General features: G+C 43.2%; 1 protein-coding gene across 3 annotated transcripts in view; it reads left to right on the forward strand.

Annotated features, from left to right (window-relative positions):
* Sumf1 (sulfatase modifying factor 1) overlaps positions 1–20,225 on the forward strand; it is a 78,199-nt gene that overhangs the window by 12,496 nt on the left and 45,478 nt on the right. For all 3 annotated transcript variants that reach the window (XR_003487604.2, XR_004771041.1, XM_027429011.2), the window contains exon 4: positions 19,042–19,124. Coding sequence is in view for 1 of the 3 variants with exons in the window: in XM_027429011.2 (XP_027284812.1) it covers positions 19,042–19,124 (83 nt within the window). In the remaining 2 variants the exon portion in view is untranslated. The remainder of the gene's footprint in view (positions 1–19,041; positions 19,125–20,225) is intronic.

Genomic DNA, 20,225 nt, shown 5'->3' on the forward strand with positions numbered 1-20,225 from the left:
AGGGCTTTGTCTGGCTGAAAATATACAAGCCCCGAATGGCATCTGATAAAACTTCTGGTCTGCTGTGAGTTTCTGCTTGTGCCTTGGAGTGACACTGTGCTGCTAAGTAGAACCCAGTTCTGTATGTTGGATTTGTTTTACTTGCAGCCGTTTTTAGAATGGAGGATAAATGAGTGTTACAGACTGTGTTTTCAAAGTCTTGACTTTGACAGGGGTGGGTGTGTTGCTAGAGCTTCGTTAGCATTCATGAATCCCTGTTCAAAGTCATGTCCATGGAAGGAGTCCTTTTGCTGGGGATGTTCAGAAAAAATGGGGTCTGGGAACTAGTCCTTAGAGGAAGGTGGGTTCCATCTTGTACAGAGAGAGCACAGGGAGTGTGAGTTAACTCTGTTTTTCTCAGGTGTGGAGACTGTTGGCTAGGCTTTTATAAGTACCGTGTGTCAGAAAGAACTTGGGATTCCTGTGTCAACCATTTTAGCAGGTCTATAAATATTTGTTTATATATATGTCTCATGAATATGCAAAAACAAGAGAAAGAGCGAGGTTAGCTAGGAAGTTGAGAGTTCTTACAAGATGGTGAACACAGACTGGAGAGCAGGTGACAGTGAGAGGAAGTGGGCCTTGGGAGGCCTGGCTACTCAAGGAAGACAGCTATGGAGGGTGAAGATGAAGAAAACTCACCCTAATCTTCCTCTTTTATATAAGTTCTCTTTAAATCAGTCATGCCTGAGGACCAGAGAGATAACTTAGCAGTTAAGACCACTGGTTGCTCTTAGAGAGGACTCATGTTCTATTCCCATATCACATGGAGGGTCACAACCATCTATTCTTCAGTTCTTGGGAATATGATGTCCTCTTCTGGCTTCCATAAGTACTGCATGTTTGTGGTGAACAGACATATAGGTAGGCGAACACTCCCACATAAAAAAACAGTCCTGTCTGAACTTCATCCTAAAGTAGTGTTGGCATCCCTGTGTCTTTTCTTGGAAGTAGCAACATCGTGAAATGGACCTCTTCTCTGGCTCTCTCTCTCTCTCTCTCTCTCTCTCTCTCTCTCTCTCTCTCTCTCTCTCTGTGTATGTGTGGGGGTGGTGGTGTTCCAACCAATGTACAACAACTTGTGGTAGGGGGAGATGAAGTTGACTTGGTCTCAAATTGTAAAATTGTATTCTGATGAGTCAGGCCATTTTTCACGTTTGTTTTTAGTAAATGTTTAAAAGGTGTAATTGTCCTTTTGAGTTCCAATTTGCTCATAACAGTTAATATTGTCTCTTACAAAATCTGATCCCCAACTCCATTGTTTTTTTAAAGGGATTGAATTCAGCTAAGGGTAGTGGTGATGACCCAGCAAGCAGCTCAGGGCATGGCTCCTGTTTTAAGATATGGGGTTCAGATGAAGGAGTCCATCTGCTCCTATTTCTGAAATCTGCCTTTCAGATGCAGGGCATGTGTCTCTTAGGAACTGCTAATGCATTAGGCATGAAGGCAGACATGGAGCATTGCTAGGCTCCAGAGGCGTCCTGAGTCATAATGAAGTGTGTGTGCTCGTCGCTAGGAGGAGGACAAGCACCTCTCACCTGGCTGCAGGGTTGGCCCCTGGTTAAAATGCTTATAATGGAAAAGTAAACCTTTTAAGGTTATTTTGAAAGGGTTGGAAGAGTAAAGTCGGTTGATGGCCTGGGAGAGCTTTATCTCATCTCCTTTATTGGCCTGACTTATCTCCACTCTCTCTACACCTTTATTTTTTTTTTATTTGTTTTCCCAACTAGACCTTTTGTAAGCTCACATTTCCATAATCTCCGAGAGATGTCCATGAGATGAACTTGGGCTGACTTTAGGAGGGGGTGTGGAAGGTCACCTGGAATCACAATACCTTTCATGCATCTTTAGGCCTTAAGTCAAAAGAAGGGCTCATTTGAGTTCTTCACACCTGACAATAGTTTGTTTTCAGCATAAAAACAGGTGTGCAAACCCTGCTGCAGCTATATTGGCTGATAAAAATATAGTAACTGTGTTTATTTTTATGTGGTTGTTTTCAGGATTGTATTCTGTTTATTCCAGTTTACAGTAGTGGTATGAGTTTCCCCCCTTTTTTTGGTATCTAATAAAACACAAATATGGATAGTAAGCTGATCTAAATGTGTTACTACATTGTCGTCAGGTGGAGCACACTTGCCCCCGCCCCTGCCCCCTCCCTTTACCCAGATCAGGAATTCGAGTTGCTACCTGCCCCAGCAGCCCCCATGTGTGTCACACTAATCACACCTGTTCTATCATTAAAGTAGTCCCTGGCCTAGTTTTTCAAGTGAGTTCTTCCTTGCATTTCATTTTAGCATCATCACCTAGGAGTATACCTGACGTTTAATCTTGTCCATTTAAAGAAACGCTTGTCAAAGCCATTACTAATACGCTTTCCATCACGTCCTGCATTTGTCTTATTAATTTTTACCCTCTGAAGACCATAGAACATTTAGCTTGTGGACTTTCTCAGTCTGAATTTTGCTCATTGACAGCGGTGATGGTCTGCAGATGTTTCCTGCAGGTGGGAGCTGAGCTGTAAAGGCTATCAGGCTCATGGTGTCCTGAAGATCATAGTGGCGTCTTCCTTTAGCACAGTGGTTCTCAACCTGTGGGTCGTGACCCCCATAGGGGTCACGTGTCAGATATCCTGAGTATCAGATGATTACAATTCATAACAGTAGCAAAATTACAGTTATGAAGTAGTAACAAATAATTTAATGGTGGGGGTCACCATAGCACGGGGAACTAACTGTCTTAAAGGGTCACAGCATGAGGACATTTGAGAACCACCACTTAGCATAAAGCAGCCAACGTCTGCTTCTTCATCCTTTTTGTCACATCAGCTGATGTTATGCTTAGTGGTACATCCATGAATTTATTGAGATTGTGGATGACAGGAGCCTAATTATTTTTTATTCATTGATGGAGATCCTTTCGTAAAGTGGTAGTTTCCTCCACTTACTGTTTTCTTAGCCATTGGTACAGGTTGCAAAAAAATGGTAGGTAAATGCTCATTTTTTTTTCTTTACCAGCTTAAAAAAAAAAAAAAAAAAAAAGGCCTAGGTCCGTGGTGACACACACTTTTAATCCCGGCACTTGGGAGGCAGAGGCAGGTGGATCTCTGTGAGTTTGAGGCCAGCCTGAAACTACAGAGCTAGTTCCTGGACAGCCAGAACTACACAGAGAAACCCTGTCTCTAAATAAATAAATAAATAAATAATAAAGGAGTTAGAGGCTAGAGACATGGCTCAGTGGTTAAGAACACTGGTTGCTCTTCCAGAAGAACTAGGTTCAATTCTCACCACCCCTGCTAAAAAAATTGCCTGTAACTACAGCCCAAGGGGGTCTGATACTTTCTTCTAGCCTCTGTTGAGCACTGCATGCTCACAGTGCAAAGACATACATGGAGGCCAAGTACCCGTACTCAGAAAAGAAAGCATGGAAAGAAGTGAATTGGTTGCTTATTACTCTGCAGAGGTAGCCAGCTAGATCTATGCCCCACATACCACCAGGTGTGTAGTTGGGAGTGCATACGTGTGTGTGTGTGTGTGTGTGTGTGTGTGTGTGTGGTGTGAGTGTGTGAAACTGGTGACTGGGATGGAACTGAGGGCCTTAGGCATGCTAGGTATGCACTCAACTACTGATCTATATCACCAGATCATAAACTTGAAAAGGCACCCTGTGCTCAAAAATAGCAAAGTGTGGCCTCCAGAAAAGATCATGATCCCCAGTGAGTGAAATCCATAACCTGTTTAAATCCATGAATAAAATAAAGGTTTTATTTCATTTTTTCCTTTTTATTTTATTTTACTAATCTTTTTTTTCTGGGTAGGTGTTATCAGGAATATCCTATGCAAATTAATTTATTCAATGTCTTTACCTTTCTTTTTACAAAAGTCAACTACACATGGTGTTCAAACCTACCCTATCCAGTGTTGTAATTTTCTAGCTTATGTTGCCCCAATGTAGGTTAAAAAGAAAGAGATAGCACTTTTCTCGTTAATTAGACATTTTATTTATTTATTTATTTTGGTTGTTTGAGAAAGGGTTTCTCTGTGTAACAGCACTGGCTATCCTGGAACTCGCTTTTTAGACCTGGCTGGCCTTGAACTCATAGAGATCCACCTACCTCTGCCTCCCTAGTGCTGGGATTAAAGGCGTGTGCCACCAACAACTGCCAGTAATTTTATTTTTAAGTTGGACATGTTAGCACACATTTGTGATCTCTGCACTTAGGAAGTTGAGGCAGGCGCGTTCAAAGATCACTGTTAATCTTGGCTACATAGTAAATTAAAGCCTAGATTTGGTTGCATAAGACCCTTCCTCAAACAAAGAAACAGAAGACACCCCAAACCAACTTTCCTTTAAAGACAGTTGTATTTTCACATGGACTTAAAAGAGGGGGTGTGTCCTCACTGAGTTTCCTGTGCTAATATTATCTTGTTTAACTATAGTTCACAACCAGATATGACAGGTGGTATACCCTCCCCTTGTTGGCTGATAGGTCAGTTTTATGTGTATCTATTGTGCATATATGTATTTAGTCCTATATAATTTTGATGTAACTGCAGATATATGCAAGTAGTATATTTAAAAAATGAAGAATTCATGGGTTTACACATGTGTTTTATTTACTTGGAATCACCATCTTTTCTGAAGGCCCCACTTTGCTAGTTCTGGCTTCCTTTTCAAGTTCATGTCTGCCCTCCTCTGTCCCCTCCTCTTGCTTTAAACAGTTGCATTGAGATGTAGTTTATATATTGTACAATTCACCTTTTTATGTGTATGATTCAGTGTTGTTTGGTATATTTTTAGAGTTGTGCAACCATCCCCACACTCTAATTTTAAGTTGTTTTCATTGGCCCATAAAGGAACCTTGTTCTGGATCCTTTTGAACTGAGCCCAGGAGTCCTTTCTGGCTCCTTTGCTTTTCCTGATGATAGTATCCGTCCCACCCCAGTCCAGTATCAGCTTTGCTGTAAAAAGCCCTGGTTTCTGTACTAGTTTCTCTTTTGTTGCTGGGATGAAATGTCCAAATAAAAAGCAGTTTAGGGGTGAAAGACTAAAAGTATCAGAGGGAACAGTTCGTTATGGCATGGCGACAGGAGCAGGAAACTTTGCTGATCACACTGCATCTGCACTCAGGAAACAGAAAATAAGTGGGACCTGGCTATAAACCTGAACGTGTTGCACTTCCAAAAGCAGGCCCCAGCACCGGCTGAAGGTTAAGTAACTTTCCCAGAGCTTCCGGCTGGGGACCAAGTGTTAAGACCAATGAGGCTAGAAGAATGTTCTTTGTTCACATCACAACTGCATCTCAATAGAGGGCTGTTTTCCTTTCCTTTTTTTTTTTTTTTTCCAGTGTATGTTCAGTGCTGATGCATTGCCCCTTCAGTGGGCAGAGCTTGAATAAGATAGCCCACAGTTTCATGTTGTTACTTCCATTTCTGGATCTTCAACTTAGCCCTGTCCTTTCCTTTATATCTACACCAGGCATCCTGTTTCTCAGGACAGGGGCAGAGGGGACTCCTCACAGCTACTCAGGACTTCATCCACGATCACACATCAGTGTCAGCACGAGCTCTGTGATGACCCAGAACAGGTTAAAACAAAGTCGAATCCTCACTTGTGGTTTCCTCTTCTCCACAAGCTCCAAGATAGTCCAGACTGCTTCATTTTACTTTTGAAGCCTGGGCTCCGCTGCATGGAGTGCGTTCTACTTTTTTAACTCCTTAGGCTAGTTCTAAAAGTGAGTTTGTGTTCAGTCTTCTAAGTGATGAGGCTCAGTCTCCACTAGGTTCTTCAGGAAGTAGCCGTGGGGACAGTTTTCCTTCATATCTTCTTGTTGAGGCTCTTTTAAATGCTCAGGTTGGTCTTGCTGGAGAGGAACTATCTGGTTCACATTTGGTTTTCTTGACTGTCTTGTGCGCTTTACTTTGTTTTCTTTGGAATAAAGCCTTGCTGTTGAGAAGTCTAAGTTCTTTTTTTTTTTTTTTTCCCTTGAAAGCTGCTTATTGTTTTTGCCTGAGTGCTTTAGTGTGTGGTGTTTGCTCTATAACTATGTCTTGGCACTGGTCATTGGGAGTCAATAGTCTCAGGTACAGGTTTGCATTTTCAGTCTGTATTTTCAGCAGTATGGTTTAAACATAGGAACTTTTTCAAAAAGTTTTTCCTGGGTTTTTCTGTGCTTTCAATGCTCCCACCCCACTTTGGAGCCTTTACTTGTAAGATGATTTTACTTTTTAGGGGGGTGGGAATGAGGTCAAACCTAAAACCTTTGCATGTTTAGCAAACACTGTACTGTTGAGGCATACCTTCTGACCATGTTTATTACTTATCTTTTGAATTACCTTTGTCTTTATTTTCCCTTAAGTTAAACATCTTATGCATTTTGTCTGTTGGGTCTTTGAAGTAGTATTTGTGAAATAACTTTTTGTTTAATTTCTAGTGCTTTATTGACTTTGGCACCTATGTGTGTTTATGAATTATAGCTTACTCTTTTTTCTTTTCTTTTTCTTTCTTTTTTTTTTTTTTTTGATTTTTCGAGACAGGGTTTCTCTGTGTAGCTTTGGAGTCTATCCTGGCACTCGCTCGGTAGACCAGGCTGGCCTCGAACTCACAGAGATCTGCCTGCCTCTGCTTCCGAGTGCTGGGTTTAAAGGAGTGTGCTACCAATGCCTGGCTATAGCTTACTCTTTTACCTATAATTTTATGAATATTATTTGTCTCATTTTGGAACATCATGCTATGTGTGTGGGGGAGAGTGCTAGACCATGTGCAGGAGCACACATGAGAACTATTCTTCTCCCATAGTTTACATGTGGTTGTACCAGAAGATTAGTTGCAATTATGGTCGTGTAGGGAAGTGATAGAACTTAAATAGACAATTAAGATGAACTTTAGCCTTTAATATTAGGAGGTAATTAGGTCAATGGGGATGCTGCCTACCAAAGGGATTGATGTTCTTATACAAGTTGTTATAAAGGAGCAAGCCTGGGCTGGAGAGATGGCCCAGTCTGTAAAATGCATGCCTGTGGGCACAAAGACTCGAGTTTGATCCCCAGACCCTATGTGCAAAAGCTGGCTTTGGTAGTACATACCTATGATTCCAGAAATGGGGGAACAAGCAGAAGGATTCTTGGGGCTTGCTGGCCAGCTAGTCTAGCTACATTGTGAGCAAGTCTGTCTGAAAGAAGATGCTAAGCAAGTGGGAAGAACCTGGCCTATGGCCTCTGTGTATACATGTGTGAATGGAATCATTACTGTGTAAACATCCCCTTTTCATATGTGACAATGGGGCATGAGCTTTCTACATGGTAGACATTGAACTACACTCCCAATTCAAACTAGTTTTCTTTAAACCTTAGCCAGCATCCAGTATTTTGTTATAACAGTGGGAAAAGGATGCATACACCTTCCAGGCTGCATTTATTTCTGTCCTGTTTCTTCATCTCTCTCTCTCTCTCTCTTTTAACCTCACAGTAACTGCTGGTTGGATTTGAACCTGAGTCATTTTTGTTGTTCATTGTCAACTGTTCTACAGTAGCTTTGCAAATTTGCTCAGATCCTTGCCCTTTCTCCTTCCTGCCATTCTGTTTTGGTCAGGTGACATTTGCCCTGTAGGACTTCTCCTTAGTTAGAGTCTGTGCTAGAAAGGAACCGTGGTGGGTCAGTGTCAAGTTTGTGGGGGAAGAGTCCCAGCCCTCCCACACTCTTACTGTGGGCTGCTCACACTCACAGGTCACTGTAGTGGATACAGTTCCTTCCAGTTCTAGTTGCTTTTCTCAAATAGTCTGGGCTTTCCAGCAACGCTTGTCCGTTATTTGAGGAATTTCTCACAGTTTGGATCCTAGAAAGTCTGGGTGAGAGAATGTTTCAGCGGATCCCTGCAGGTTGAGGGGAACTGAGCTCAGAACAACTCAGGCAGAGCTCTTGGCTAGGGGTGCTGTGCCCACCTGCTTTGACTGCCCACCTTCATCTCTGTGGTCAGATCTCAGCTGTGCTTCCTTGAGGAGGGCCATTGGACACCACCCTGTCTCACCCACATTCCAGACCGACATGCTCCCTGTCTGTTAGGTGTCCTTGTGACTTCTTGTGCCCTTCTGCATGGCTCATCTCACTTACCATCATGATTGCTTGTGTGGGTTATTTCAGGAATGTTTCCCTTTGCTAGATTTCATTTTGGAATGTGGGTCGAATGCCTTGTGGGTTTTGTTTTGTTTTGTTTCCTTTTTTTTTTTTTTTTTGAGATAGGGTCTCACTGTGTGTCCCTGACTTTCATGGAACTCGCTCTGTAGGCCAGGCTAGCTTCACACTCAGAGATCTGCCTGGCTCCGCCTTCTGAGTGCTGGGATTAAAGGCACACACCACCATGCCTGGCTTTGCATGTGTGTGTTTCCTGCTATATCCCTAGACTGTCACTTAATAAGTGCTTAATATTCATCTGGCAGAATGGAAGTCTATCCCTCAGGTATTGTGTTGGAACATTTAGTTTTTGAAAGAGCAAGGTTCAGACCTAGTATGACCTCTCTCTCTGGCTGCCAAGGTGGCTCTTCCTTGGTGAAAGATGCTGGCCTGGTCATCAGGGTTGAGGTGAGTTCAGAGCTGCAGTTATTTGGAAAGGGCGGTCTAGGGCTGGATGATTGGATAAGATAAAGTGCTTCTCTCGTTTGTGCTTTTATTGAAAAGAACAGTTGTTTGCTTGACTTAGGAGACAGTGTGTAGTGTAGGCTCAGGAAGAAAAAGCGATAACCCTGGAAGGGGAGAACTTAATATAATAGGATAACAGGGCACAGTTGCTTTCCTCCAACCTGTTCCAAGGTACCTGATCAGTATGAGGTAAGGTCGGGTCACACAGTGCCTGTTCAGTGTGCACTTACATTCACTTTCAAGGCATAGGTCTTTTGTTTTTATAATTTATTTTTATTTCATGTACATTTGTGTTTTGCCTGAATGTATGTCTATGTGGAGGTGTTGGATCCCCTGAAACCTGAGTTACAGGCAGCTTTGAGTTGCCATATGGGTGCTGGGAATTGAACCGGCTCCTCTGAAGAGCAGCTTGTGCTCTTAACCACTGAGCCATCTCTCCAGTCCCAACATGGGTCTTTTAAGGGTCAGCTTGGATCAAGGAAAAGAATGAGTCTAGCCTTCATTTCCCCAACTGAATGTTGATCTTTATATCATCAGCTCACTTATAGAAACAAGGTAGATTACAGAATAAAAACTCATGCACAGGAATACCCAGCTTTAAGAAATCCATATGTGCCAGGTGGTGGTTTTGTACACCTTTAATTCCAGCACTTGGGAGGCAGAGACAGGTGGCTCTCTGTGAGTTTGACATCAGCCTGGTCTACAGATTGAGTTCCAGGACAGCCAAGACTACACAGAGAAACCTTATCTTGAAAAAATAAAAAGGGGGAGGAGGGATCAATATCTGCAAATAAGAATTTACAGTGTGCTGTGGCACACCTGTAATCCCAGCACTCAGGAGGCAGAAGAAGGATCACAAGTTCAAGGCCTGATCTATATAGCAAGGCCCGATCTAAAGACAAACAAACAAAAAAACCCGATGGGTTGGAGATAGTAGCTCAGTGGTAGTACACAAATGTCCCTGGATTTGTTCTCAGCACTGTGAAAGAGCAAAAGCAAGGGCAAGAATGAGAAAGAAAATATTTCAGTGGTTAGAATTTTCAAAATACTCTTCTAGCATATTTTCTAGAGATGCTTATTTTCCAGGATTGATGTTTGAAGCCTGAGTTATATACACTCTATACATCTACTCTACCATAAAGCTGTATCCAGAGCCCTCCACATAGAATTAACTTCTGTGTTATAGTCATACGGTATCTTAATTACTTGTCTTTTGTCGTGGTAAGGAACAATGATGGATGCTACTTAGAGAAGAAAGAGTTTATTGGGGCTTATAGTTTCAGAGGGTGAGTTCATGATCATCATGGCAGCAAGCAGGCAGGCAGGCAGGGCACAGGAACAGTAGTTGAGAGCTTGCAATTTGCAAGTAGGAATCGGAGACCTACAGAGAGAGGGGGTGGGAGGGAGGGAGGAAGGGAGACAGCCAGCCAGCCAGCCAGGCAACTGTGAATGGCAGTGGGTTTTGAAACCTCAAATCCACAGTGACACACCTGCTCCAACCAGGCCACATCTCCCAATCCTTCCTAAATAGTTCCACCAGCTGGGGACCAAGCATTCAAATCTATATGCCTGTGAGGCCATTTTTATTCAAACTACCATATGTGGGCGTGCAGTGCAGTAAGTGATGAACTCTACTTGCTGTATGTGTATGTGACATAGGATTTTGTGAGTACTATCACATTATGTAAAGATTCGATACACTGTCACCTATTGCCCTGCTGTCAAAGTTAAAGTTTTCTTAACAGTACCTTCTTTTTTTTTTTCTTATTCCTTTTAAGAAAATACCCAAATCAGCACCATTCCCTATGTCTGTCTCCATTTCAACTGAAAATGAGTAAAACTGATCAAGTTTAGCTTTCAGTGGATGAATGTCTTCCTTGAGCTGTTCTTATCGATTGCCTATAGTATCCAACCCGCAAGTGTTTCCAGTCTTCCTGTGAACACCTGAAATGTTGTGGATACTAATTGGGAGTATACTCTTCCAGTATAGGGAATCTCCCTAAGAACTGAAGCTTTTAGTTTCACCCTACATTTCAGAAATATTTGCGTCCTGCTTGCAAAAGCAAGTGCTCTTCTCTTGCATGCAGCCCATTAAGTCATCAAGGTGGCTGCCTGGCTTAGGATTTAATTAGAAGCCATCCATCTGGCCTGACTGCCTTTCCGTTGTGGTGATGATTTTGTTGTTTCCACCCATTGCTAGAGCCTGCTCTGATGACTTTGTACAGGTTGCTGCATCTCTGTTCCATTTGATTCTTCCAGTTGTTAGATTCTCCTTCAGTTTTATTTCTACTTTGTGAATTTGCATAGATCTGCAATTTTTCATTGTTCACCCGTGCCAGTTGAAACATTTTCCCTGGCTGTTTTTGTAAGGATGGCTGTCATGTTTATGCTACATTTCAAGAAACCTCTGTCTTTTTAATCTGCTTGTCTAAATGCATTTCGTTTTTTGAGAGAGAAGTTGTAAAATTGTGAACCCAACATCTTTAGACTTGAACATGCATAATTACACAGTATTCCATCTTTTTCTGTGTGGGTTTTATTCTGGGCTGTGTGTGTATAAGAAGCATACTTTACCACCTCTGGCAAGAATAAAGGCACTTTTGCTGTTTTCCCCATTCCATTTTCTCAAGTTCTTACTACGAGTCTGACAGTATCCCATGGGAGAGGTGGGAAGCTATGTCTTTGCTTTCTCAAGTCCTTTTCTCGGGGGTCGGGGGCACAAGACTCACATGGCCTCTGTTTATATTGCCATTGGTCACTGGCAGGCTGGTACGACTGCTGTTTCGACTTAAACCCAAGGCAGTTGCTATGGAAATGGCTGAGTAGAAGTAGGTCATGTTTAAAGTCCTTTCCCTCAAATGTAAAGCAGTGCTATAGCTTCCAGTTGTCTTGGTGGAGCAGCAAATGTGTATGTGGACAACCACAGAGGCTTTCTTGTCTTAGGATGAAGTGGTTTTCATGTTTTTATGCCAGCCTGTCCACATTGCTGCTTTTACAAAACATCCAGTAAAGAGCAATGTTAGGGGTAGGAGCATTTGCAATTTGATCCTGGATAATTCCCCAAGTGTGTTTGTTCATAAAAGTTGTTTTATTTCATAAAGGCTCCTAAATGCGTTTTTAATGCCTGTTTTAAAAACAGGCATTAATAACATTTAAAAACAGGCATTGAATTAATAACCCTGACATTTGGGACTGAAGAGATGGTTCAGTGGTTAGGAGCACTGGTCCTTCAGAGGTCTCGGGTTTGCTTCCTAGCACCCCCATGGAGGCTCACAACTATCTGTTAACACCAGTCTCAGGGATCTGATGCCCTCTACTGGCCTCCTCAGACACCAGACATGGTACATAGACATACATGCAGGAAAACACTCATACACATTAAAAAAATATCAGACATCTTGATGATGTCTATGGCCCATGTTATCACCAAAGGGCATGATGTATGGTCTTTGTGTGGATTTCCGTGGCCCATGCTGCCACTGAGGGCCATGTCTGGGTCCGTGGTCCTACTGCAGGCTGGGGCTGTATTGATGTCCAAGGTCCATGCTGTGGCCAGAAACTATATAGAAGTCCGTGTTCCGTGCTCTGTAAAGGGCAAGGAAGCTGCTTTTGCAGTGGAATGGATGACTGCAGGCTCATGGTTGAGAAAGAGAGACATAGAAACCTTCTGTGACAACATCTGCCCCCCTTTCCCACAAAAAAGTAACAGCCTAGATAGAAAGCCATTGAAGAGAACTTTTAAAAAATTGTGGTAAGGATGCTTTCTACAATTGATGGAGAGGTAGGGGTGGGGAAGGACTCAGTTTTCTTTAAGGGACTGGACACTGGGATTTTGACCATGCTCCAGTGGTTGTGTGTGCAACACAAATTGGGCTTGCTTCTTCTTCTTTCCTCTTCTTCCTCCTCCTCCTCCTTTTTTTTTTGTGGGTGGAGGCTGGAGGGGTGGGAGTGGGGGAGCACTAAGAGGTAGGTGTGATTGGGGTGCATACTGTGATTTTTTTAAAAAAATATTTTAAAAATCTTTCAAAATGCTGACATTTGCAAGAAGAAGGAATCCATGGCATTGGATAGAGTGTGCCATGAGATTAGTCAGAAAATATCTTGGCTAATCCAGAACAAGTTGGCCAGGATGAGCAAGGCCACATCTGATCTCATCTTAATTATCATAGGGTCACTTTAGTTTCTTATGTCATTTGGAGATTTTTGACTCTGCATCTGCATTATCACAGTGGTAAGCACTGTCAGTCTCACAGACTGGCATGTCATTAGTGTCCTAACCTGTGCTGAGGCTTTGTCTAGTTTGGAGGTCTTTCTCCTGTTTGCCACCTCCATAGTGCATCTTGCTGCAAAGGAACTGGCTGGCTTATGTGTAAATGGTTTTCAAAGCAAGTCTATGATGAAAGACTGTCATTACATAGTCTTCTAGAGAATACTTTGGTGTGACAACTGCTGTTCCTTGACTTTGTAGCCTTTGGCTCTTGGACCTGTGAGTATTCTGAAAGGGTGATCTGATGGTGGGTGGATGAGGCACAGACTGGAGAGCCCATGATGCTAGGTTTTTACTAATTGGAGTATGTGCTCTATGGAAGCTTTAAGATGATTTTGTAACATGCAATAACATGAATAAATGATAAGACTAGTAACTAACACTTGGCGATTCCTCCTCCTTATCCAAATGCTTTGTATTTTGTTATACAATCCTTATGTCAGCTGTAGGGAACACGGGAGATTTTTAGCTCTACTTCACAAGTGAGTAAGTAGGGCCTAGAGAGTAGAGAGTCTTGTAGCATGTTGTGCAGTTTTCAAACACTGGTAGTGTGTACCTGCTAGATAGAGTCAGGTATGTCCATCATTGTGCCAATGTGAAGTATGTATTTTTTCCCCAAGAGATTATTTTTTATTAGTTCATATTAGAAACAAGGCTGTTTCACATGTCAGTGCCTTGTGACGTATGTATTAACAATGTAAATGATTAATACTTTTCCTGATTGTCACTACAGTGAACAGTTTGCTCTTCAGGGGAACATGTGACAATGTCTTGATTCATTTTCTTGTGTGCCACAGTTGACATGCAACTTGAGTGTAGTGGGTAGAGGGCAGAAATGGTGCTGCACATTCTACTTGACACAGAAAGCCCTAACCAAGATGGAATTATGTGGCCTAGAGAATGTCCAGAGTACTGAGGCTGATAAAGCATGTTTTATAATACATGCTCATCTAAAAAAAAGTGTAAAATTCTTCTGGTCATTCACCCTGTTAAGTGTATGTATATTTTCCTGGAGTTTTTTTTTTTAATTACTTCTAGTTATACTAATGTACATTTTTTACACAGATATTTTATGGAAACAAAGTCAAATATATACTCTCTAGGTTACTTTTATAACAGTACATGATATATTTCCATGTTTAGGTAAGTTTGGTACCTAAGTGTAGCTGGGTAATTTTGTATGAGTCCACATGTGTCTTTGCATTTCCTCCTTATGGTTTTTTCTTATGTAATTCAAGTAAAAATATATTTGCATTCAGATCTTGCTGTTTTGGATTAAACAGGAGTCTGTGGTCTTTGATCAAAGACTTGTAGTCACAGTGTCCCCTCCTTATGCCCTACGTGATGGGTTCGTTTGTTTCTCTGTGGCCCTCAGTGAAGCTGATCATTGTACAGCTTCAGGACCTTAAAACGTGTTCATTTTGGGTGGTATGCTAGAGTATTGTGAAATTGAAGAAAAGAAGGTCAAAAGCAGAGAAAGAGAGTGGGAAGGGACCATGTTACTGATGTGTGTGTTTCTGGATGTGAGTTTGAATTTCAGAGACACACTGGAAAGAAAATGAGGTGACTAGGTTTACACATTGTACCTCATTTTGCAATGAAATAACTATTATGTATAAAATAAATAATTAAAAAACCTGTCAATATACCAACTACCTTAAACCATATTCTGACAATTCCTGGTGACAGTAGTGTCCCAAAAATGCCACCAGCCTAGGCATTTTCTTCCCCATTAGGGACCGCCACCTGGTAAAGACAGATCCTTGATTACACTGCCCAAAAGAATGTCAGGATGAGCCAGTGAGCTCATTGAGTATCTAGACAGTAAGTTATCTGGGAAAGGACAGCACAGGACACAAGACATGGTGCAGGCTTTTGGACGGTCATGCTTGGCCTCCACATGGGGTGTGTTTGATCCCTTGGCTTTCCAACTTACATTCCACAACAGAAGTAATTTATAACCAAGTTTAAGCAAAACTCCAAATTCAAGTAAAAACGTATGAGTTTACTCATTTTTTCTTAAAGATTTTTCTTTTGAAAATGTGGGGTGGTTTTTATCAGTTTTACAGCTTAGACATGGGCATGAGAAAGGAGTGCTAATATGGTAAAACTCAGGTTACAATGGTTCTGGCCCTGGGTAAGCTGAGTTCATTTGTAGCTTTTGGCATTTTGCTGTATCTCTAGAACCTGCATTGCCCCTAGAGGCAGTTTTGTCGATATCAGTTGTGGGTGTTTGTTTGTTTGTCTTTTGTTTTTGACTCAGCAAGAAAGGCAGAGTAGTTTTTGAGGCAAGGAGGGCTTCTTTGCTTTGTCACATCTTTTTACTTTTCCCTGTTGTTCTATCCTGCCTCACTGGAACTTGGAGATCCTCTCTAGGAATTAGGCTCTGGTGTCTACCACTTAGAGGGTCCTCTGTAAGTATCTGTAGCCAGTTGAATTCAAGGAAAAGCTAAGGATAATGAAATAACTGACAGGTCACTGCTGCCGCAGCTCTTGGGTCTTCTATGGAGAACCCAATTCCATGGATATTGTCCTTGGAAGAAGAGTTGGGAAGCTTGGGGAGCTGCTTCTCCTAACCTTGTCTTTGTTGTTTCTTCTAAAGCTGGGGGTATGTATAACCTGCAGCCCTTTCCACAATGTACAGTGAGCAGAAGTGGGTATTACCCAAAGCCCCAAGCTCTTTGAAGAATATTCAAATTACTGTTTATCATAGCTCCAAATTGGAACTACCCAAATGCCTACTAGTAGGCAGAATGGATATAAACAGGTATTGTATTATTTTTCATTGCCAAAGGTGAAAGAAATATTTCAAAATACAAAATGGCATGAGAAAAAACAAAGGTGTTCCAGTATCTACCACCTAGATTGGATATATTTTAGTTTTCTTTTTTTTGTTGTTTTTTTTTTTTTTTTTTTTTTAATTTAAGAGCTAGATTCTTCCATTAGCAATGCTTTGTGCCTGGAGTGGAGTTGGGCAGGTTGCGTCATGTGTTATCTTTCTGAAATCCCAGAGTGGGATGGCATGAGCTTTCTGTGAACATCTTCCCCTGACACCAAGTGAATTACCTGTCACTGGCACCACACAGAACAAACCCAGATTAGCTGCTGATGAAGCAGAGGGAAGCCATGCTTTCAGCTCCTGAATGCCTCGAGATCCAATGCCTTGCAGTCGTGCTGAAGGACAAAATGCTTTTTCTTTTGGAGGGTTTAAAGCAAATGCCTTTGTTTATCAGATTGTTGTACAGATACCTTAAATGTTTTGATTGTGCTAATGTGAAAAGGAATGATGAGAGTAGTTTTGATGTTCACAGTGACAGCTTCCACTGTTATCAGGGACACAGTCCCTGTCACTTCCACTCCACCAAGCTCACAGGGATGCAGTGTGTTGAGAATACGATTGTCATGGGGGCTAACCGTGAGGCTGTTCTAGTTTATGTTAGAGAAATCATTTCCAAGTTTCTGTTTTTCACTGTTAGCAGTATTGATTGATTTATGTGGCTCTCCTCGTGACTGCTTGTTATAGGGCCATGCCCAGTGAGACTGGTTCCCTTTGCCCACTGCTTGCTCAGACATTACTCCAAGTTGCTAAGGGCAGAGTCTTAAACCCTTTTTGTTATAATTCTTCACTCTAATAAAGTTTCTGACTCTGTTGCAAATGAGCAAGCAGGCCTGGAGAGGTTAAATCTGTAAATAGCAGAGTCATAATTCAAAGCTAATTGTGATTGTCATCAAAGCTTTAGGTCTTAACCAGTCACTCAGTGGGGAACCCTTCTCACTCTCATTACTGTGGTGAACAGGATTAACAGAACCCTAAAAACATTGTTAAGGTTCTAGTGACGATTTCCTCAGTGCTTTGCAGTGGCTTGGCCTCCTTTAGTGTCTGAGTTAATGGAGACTGGATCTTGATGTCATTTCACAGATGAAGGCTGTGAAGTGTCATGAACTTACTCACCTCTCTCCTCTGTCTTTCCAACACCTCTTTATTCATCCTACTGGCATCAGGAACTGCAGTGTGTCACTCAGAATACCCTTTTGTCCAATCAGCCCCACCTGAAAAATGTTCATTGCAATAAATCATTGGTCTGGTTCAAGGCCTCTGTCGCATCATCATCATTGGGCCCTCACTGAAACCATCTCAGATAGCCCTCCTGGAGTCATGGAGATTCTGTGGCTGTTATTCCACAGGATCAGTTCCTTCACGAACTCCAGCAGGTCATAGATGGGGCAGCTGTTAGGGTGGGCCAACCCAAGGCCTTGGATGTGGGTCTGGGTGGTAGCTAAGCTGGTTAGTCCAGGCCACTGGGACTGCCCCCTCAGGCAAGGGGTAGAGTCAGCTTTCCTAGGCCCATGCTGTCAGGGCCAGCTCTCCCACGCTTCTGGTGATGGGTAGGGCCATCTCACCTGAGTGCTGGGGCCATCTCTCCCATGGGGGATGGAGACAGCTCTTCTTCTGCAGTGTCCAGTGAGGGGCAGGGACAGCTATCTTGGGTCCAGTGAGGGCCAGGGCTAGCTTAGCATGGCCCTGGAATTTCTTTTTCTTTCTTTTCTTCGAGATAGAGTTTCTCTGTATTGTTTTGGAGGCTGTCCTGGAACTTTCTCCATAGACCAGGCTGGCCTCGAACTCACAGAGATCTGCCTGCCTCTGCCTCCTGAGTGCTGGGATTAAAGGCATGCACACCAATGCCCAGCGGCCCTGGGATTTCAACATGCATGGTTTCTATGACCCCCTGTGATAACATGAGCCATGGACATCAGCCCAGACTCTGGGTGTTATTGGACGAAGACCTAGACATGGCCCACAGCAGTAGCCCTGGCCTCATGTGGCTGCACAGGCCACCCAAATTGGCATGGCCCTGATGGTGGCACGGCCCTTCTCATCAACATGGCTACAGGTTGTGGCCCAGTCTCTGGGTATCTGTGTGGCCTTTGGTGCTACCAGGGGCCATGGACATCGACACAGACCCTAGCTGTGGTGGGACCTCGGATCCAGACATGGTCCTTGGTAGCAGCCCCAGCTTGGATGTCACCATGGCCCTAAGTGACAGCACAGGCCACTTGGATTGGCATGGCCTCCATGGCAGCAAGGCCCTCAGACACCAACATGGGCCCTGGTGGTGGCCTAGACCTGTAGGCATTGGCATTGCCTTTAATGGTATCAGGCACCATGGATGCCAGCACAGACCCTGGTTGTAGTAGGGCCACAGACTAAGACATGGCCCTTGGTAGCAGTCCTGGCCTAGATGACACCATGGTCCCAATGGCAGCATGGCCCTTGGACACCAACATGGACCAGGATGAGGCCTGGACGCTGGGCATCCATGTGACCTTTGGTGGTACCATGGGCCATGGACATCAGAGACCCTGACTGTGGTAGGACCATGGACCAAGACATGGCCCTTGGCAGCAGCCCTGACCCAGATGACACCCATGGCCCCAAGTAGCATCACTCAGATTGGTATGGCTCTGGTGGCAACATGGCCTTTGGGCTCCAGCATGGCCACAGATTGTGGCCTAGACTCCCGGCATCCATGTGACCTTTGTTGGTACCATGGACCATGGACATCAACATAGACCCTTGCTATGGTAGGATCATGGACCTAGAAGTGATCCTCATTAGCAGCCCAGACTTGGATGCCACTTTGTCCCCAGATGGCAGCACAGGTCTCTCTGATTGGTATTGCTTCAGAGTGAGTGTGGCCCTTAGACACCAGCATGGCCCCAGGTGGCAGCCCAGACCCTCCCCATCTTTAAAGATGGAGATGTACCATGCTTCCTATCTCCCACTTGTCACAGATTATAGAGGATTATTGGGCAGGACAACATTTGAAAATTCCTGGAGCTATGCAACACTTACATACACATACACTATTGAGTCACTTGTGCCTTATGGTATGAATAAGTAGCTTTTTGTTTAAAGATGTATTTACATGTAAGTCTATTTTCCTGATATAAATTCTGTAAAGACATATGGTTTTGAACCCAAATAGACCTCCTGACCTTAAGTGAGATTTTTGTTTTTTTGGCTATGTGTATTCAGTGAGTTCAGTGGTTTTTTATTTTTGGAATCATGGTAGCTGACAGGGCCTGTTCTCGGTTGCTTTGAGGTTGCAGCTGCTCCATGGTGGTTACCTGTCAAAGGCGCTAACTGGAGGCACCCGGAGGGCCCAGACTCCAGTATTCTGCACAGGTGAGTCTGGTCATGCCCAATTGTTGTGGTTCACAAAAACAGCAACAACAAAACACAAAACAAAACTGTGCTCTTGCACAATTCAGTAGCATCTTCATATACAAAGTGAATGACATAAGTAGCCAACCACTCTTGGGGAGGAAAGTGGATGGCAGGAAATAATGTATGTAAAGACCTAGCCACTGTGCCTAGTCATAGACGACTTTGAATAAATGGCCTCCTTCTTGCTTCATTTGTCTTGTCAGAGTGTCTTCTCACAGATTTCTTCCCTTTAGACAGGCCACCACAAATCTCAGGACATGTTTACATCTAACAGTCTGCCCATGAATGAGTCTTTATGTGGGAGAAGAATTACCTTATGGATAAGGAGTTGTTTCCTGCCAGCAGGTCTTGGGTACAAGATCCGTGTGCTCTTTAGTCCTGGACTGACATACTTAGAAGCTACAGTCTGGCTGAAAGAACCAGAGTGGCAAGTCGGTCAGCAGGTCTCCAGGGTGGCAGGGAGGTAATTATCTTAATCAAAAATAGAGACGCATGTTAAACCCTGAAGATGAAGAGGGGTTTCGATTATGACTCAGCTTCCCAGGAGTTTGGGAACCGTGCTCTCCTAACCCCATTCTTCAGAGGGGGTTTTAGGCCTTCGTTTTCAACCACAATCCGGGTTATTGCCCTTACAGTCAGGGCGCAGGGAGTGCATGAAGTTCCACTTCTGAGATACAGCCGCTTGATGGATATCAAACTTTGCGCAGTCTGAGCTGGCTTCTTCTAGACATAGACAGTGAGGTAGAAAGTTGTAGGGTACTTGGTGACGTGGGGAGAACTGGGCTTTTTAGCTACCAATTCAAGTCTCCTCCCCCCATTCAAAGTTGATTGTCAAGCTAATAGAAGAAGGGAAACTTGAAGGAGAGTGCATTTTCAGTTTGTGGTGCTAAGAATTGAACCCACGACCTGTGTTCTACACAAGAATGTACTTTTACATTTGTTTACTAGCTGCTGAGCTACTCAGGAACATTTGTTGAGAAGATGAATGAGTGTCCTGGTAGGAATTCACATATGCCTGAGGAGTGGAATGGGCCAGTCCAGTTCACTTAAAAAATGTGA

This window comes from Cricetulus griseus, chromosome 8, assembly GCF_003668045.3.
Source record: "Cricetulus griseus strain 17A/GY chromosome 8, alternate assembly CriGri-PICRH-1.0, whole genome shotgun sequence".
Taxonomy (NCBI): Eukaryota; Metazoa; Chordata; class Mammalia; order Rodentia; family Cricetidae; genus Cricetulus; species Cricetulus griseus.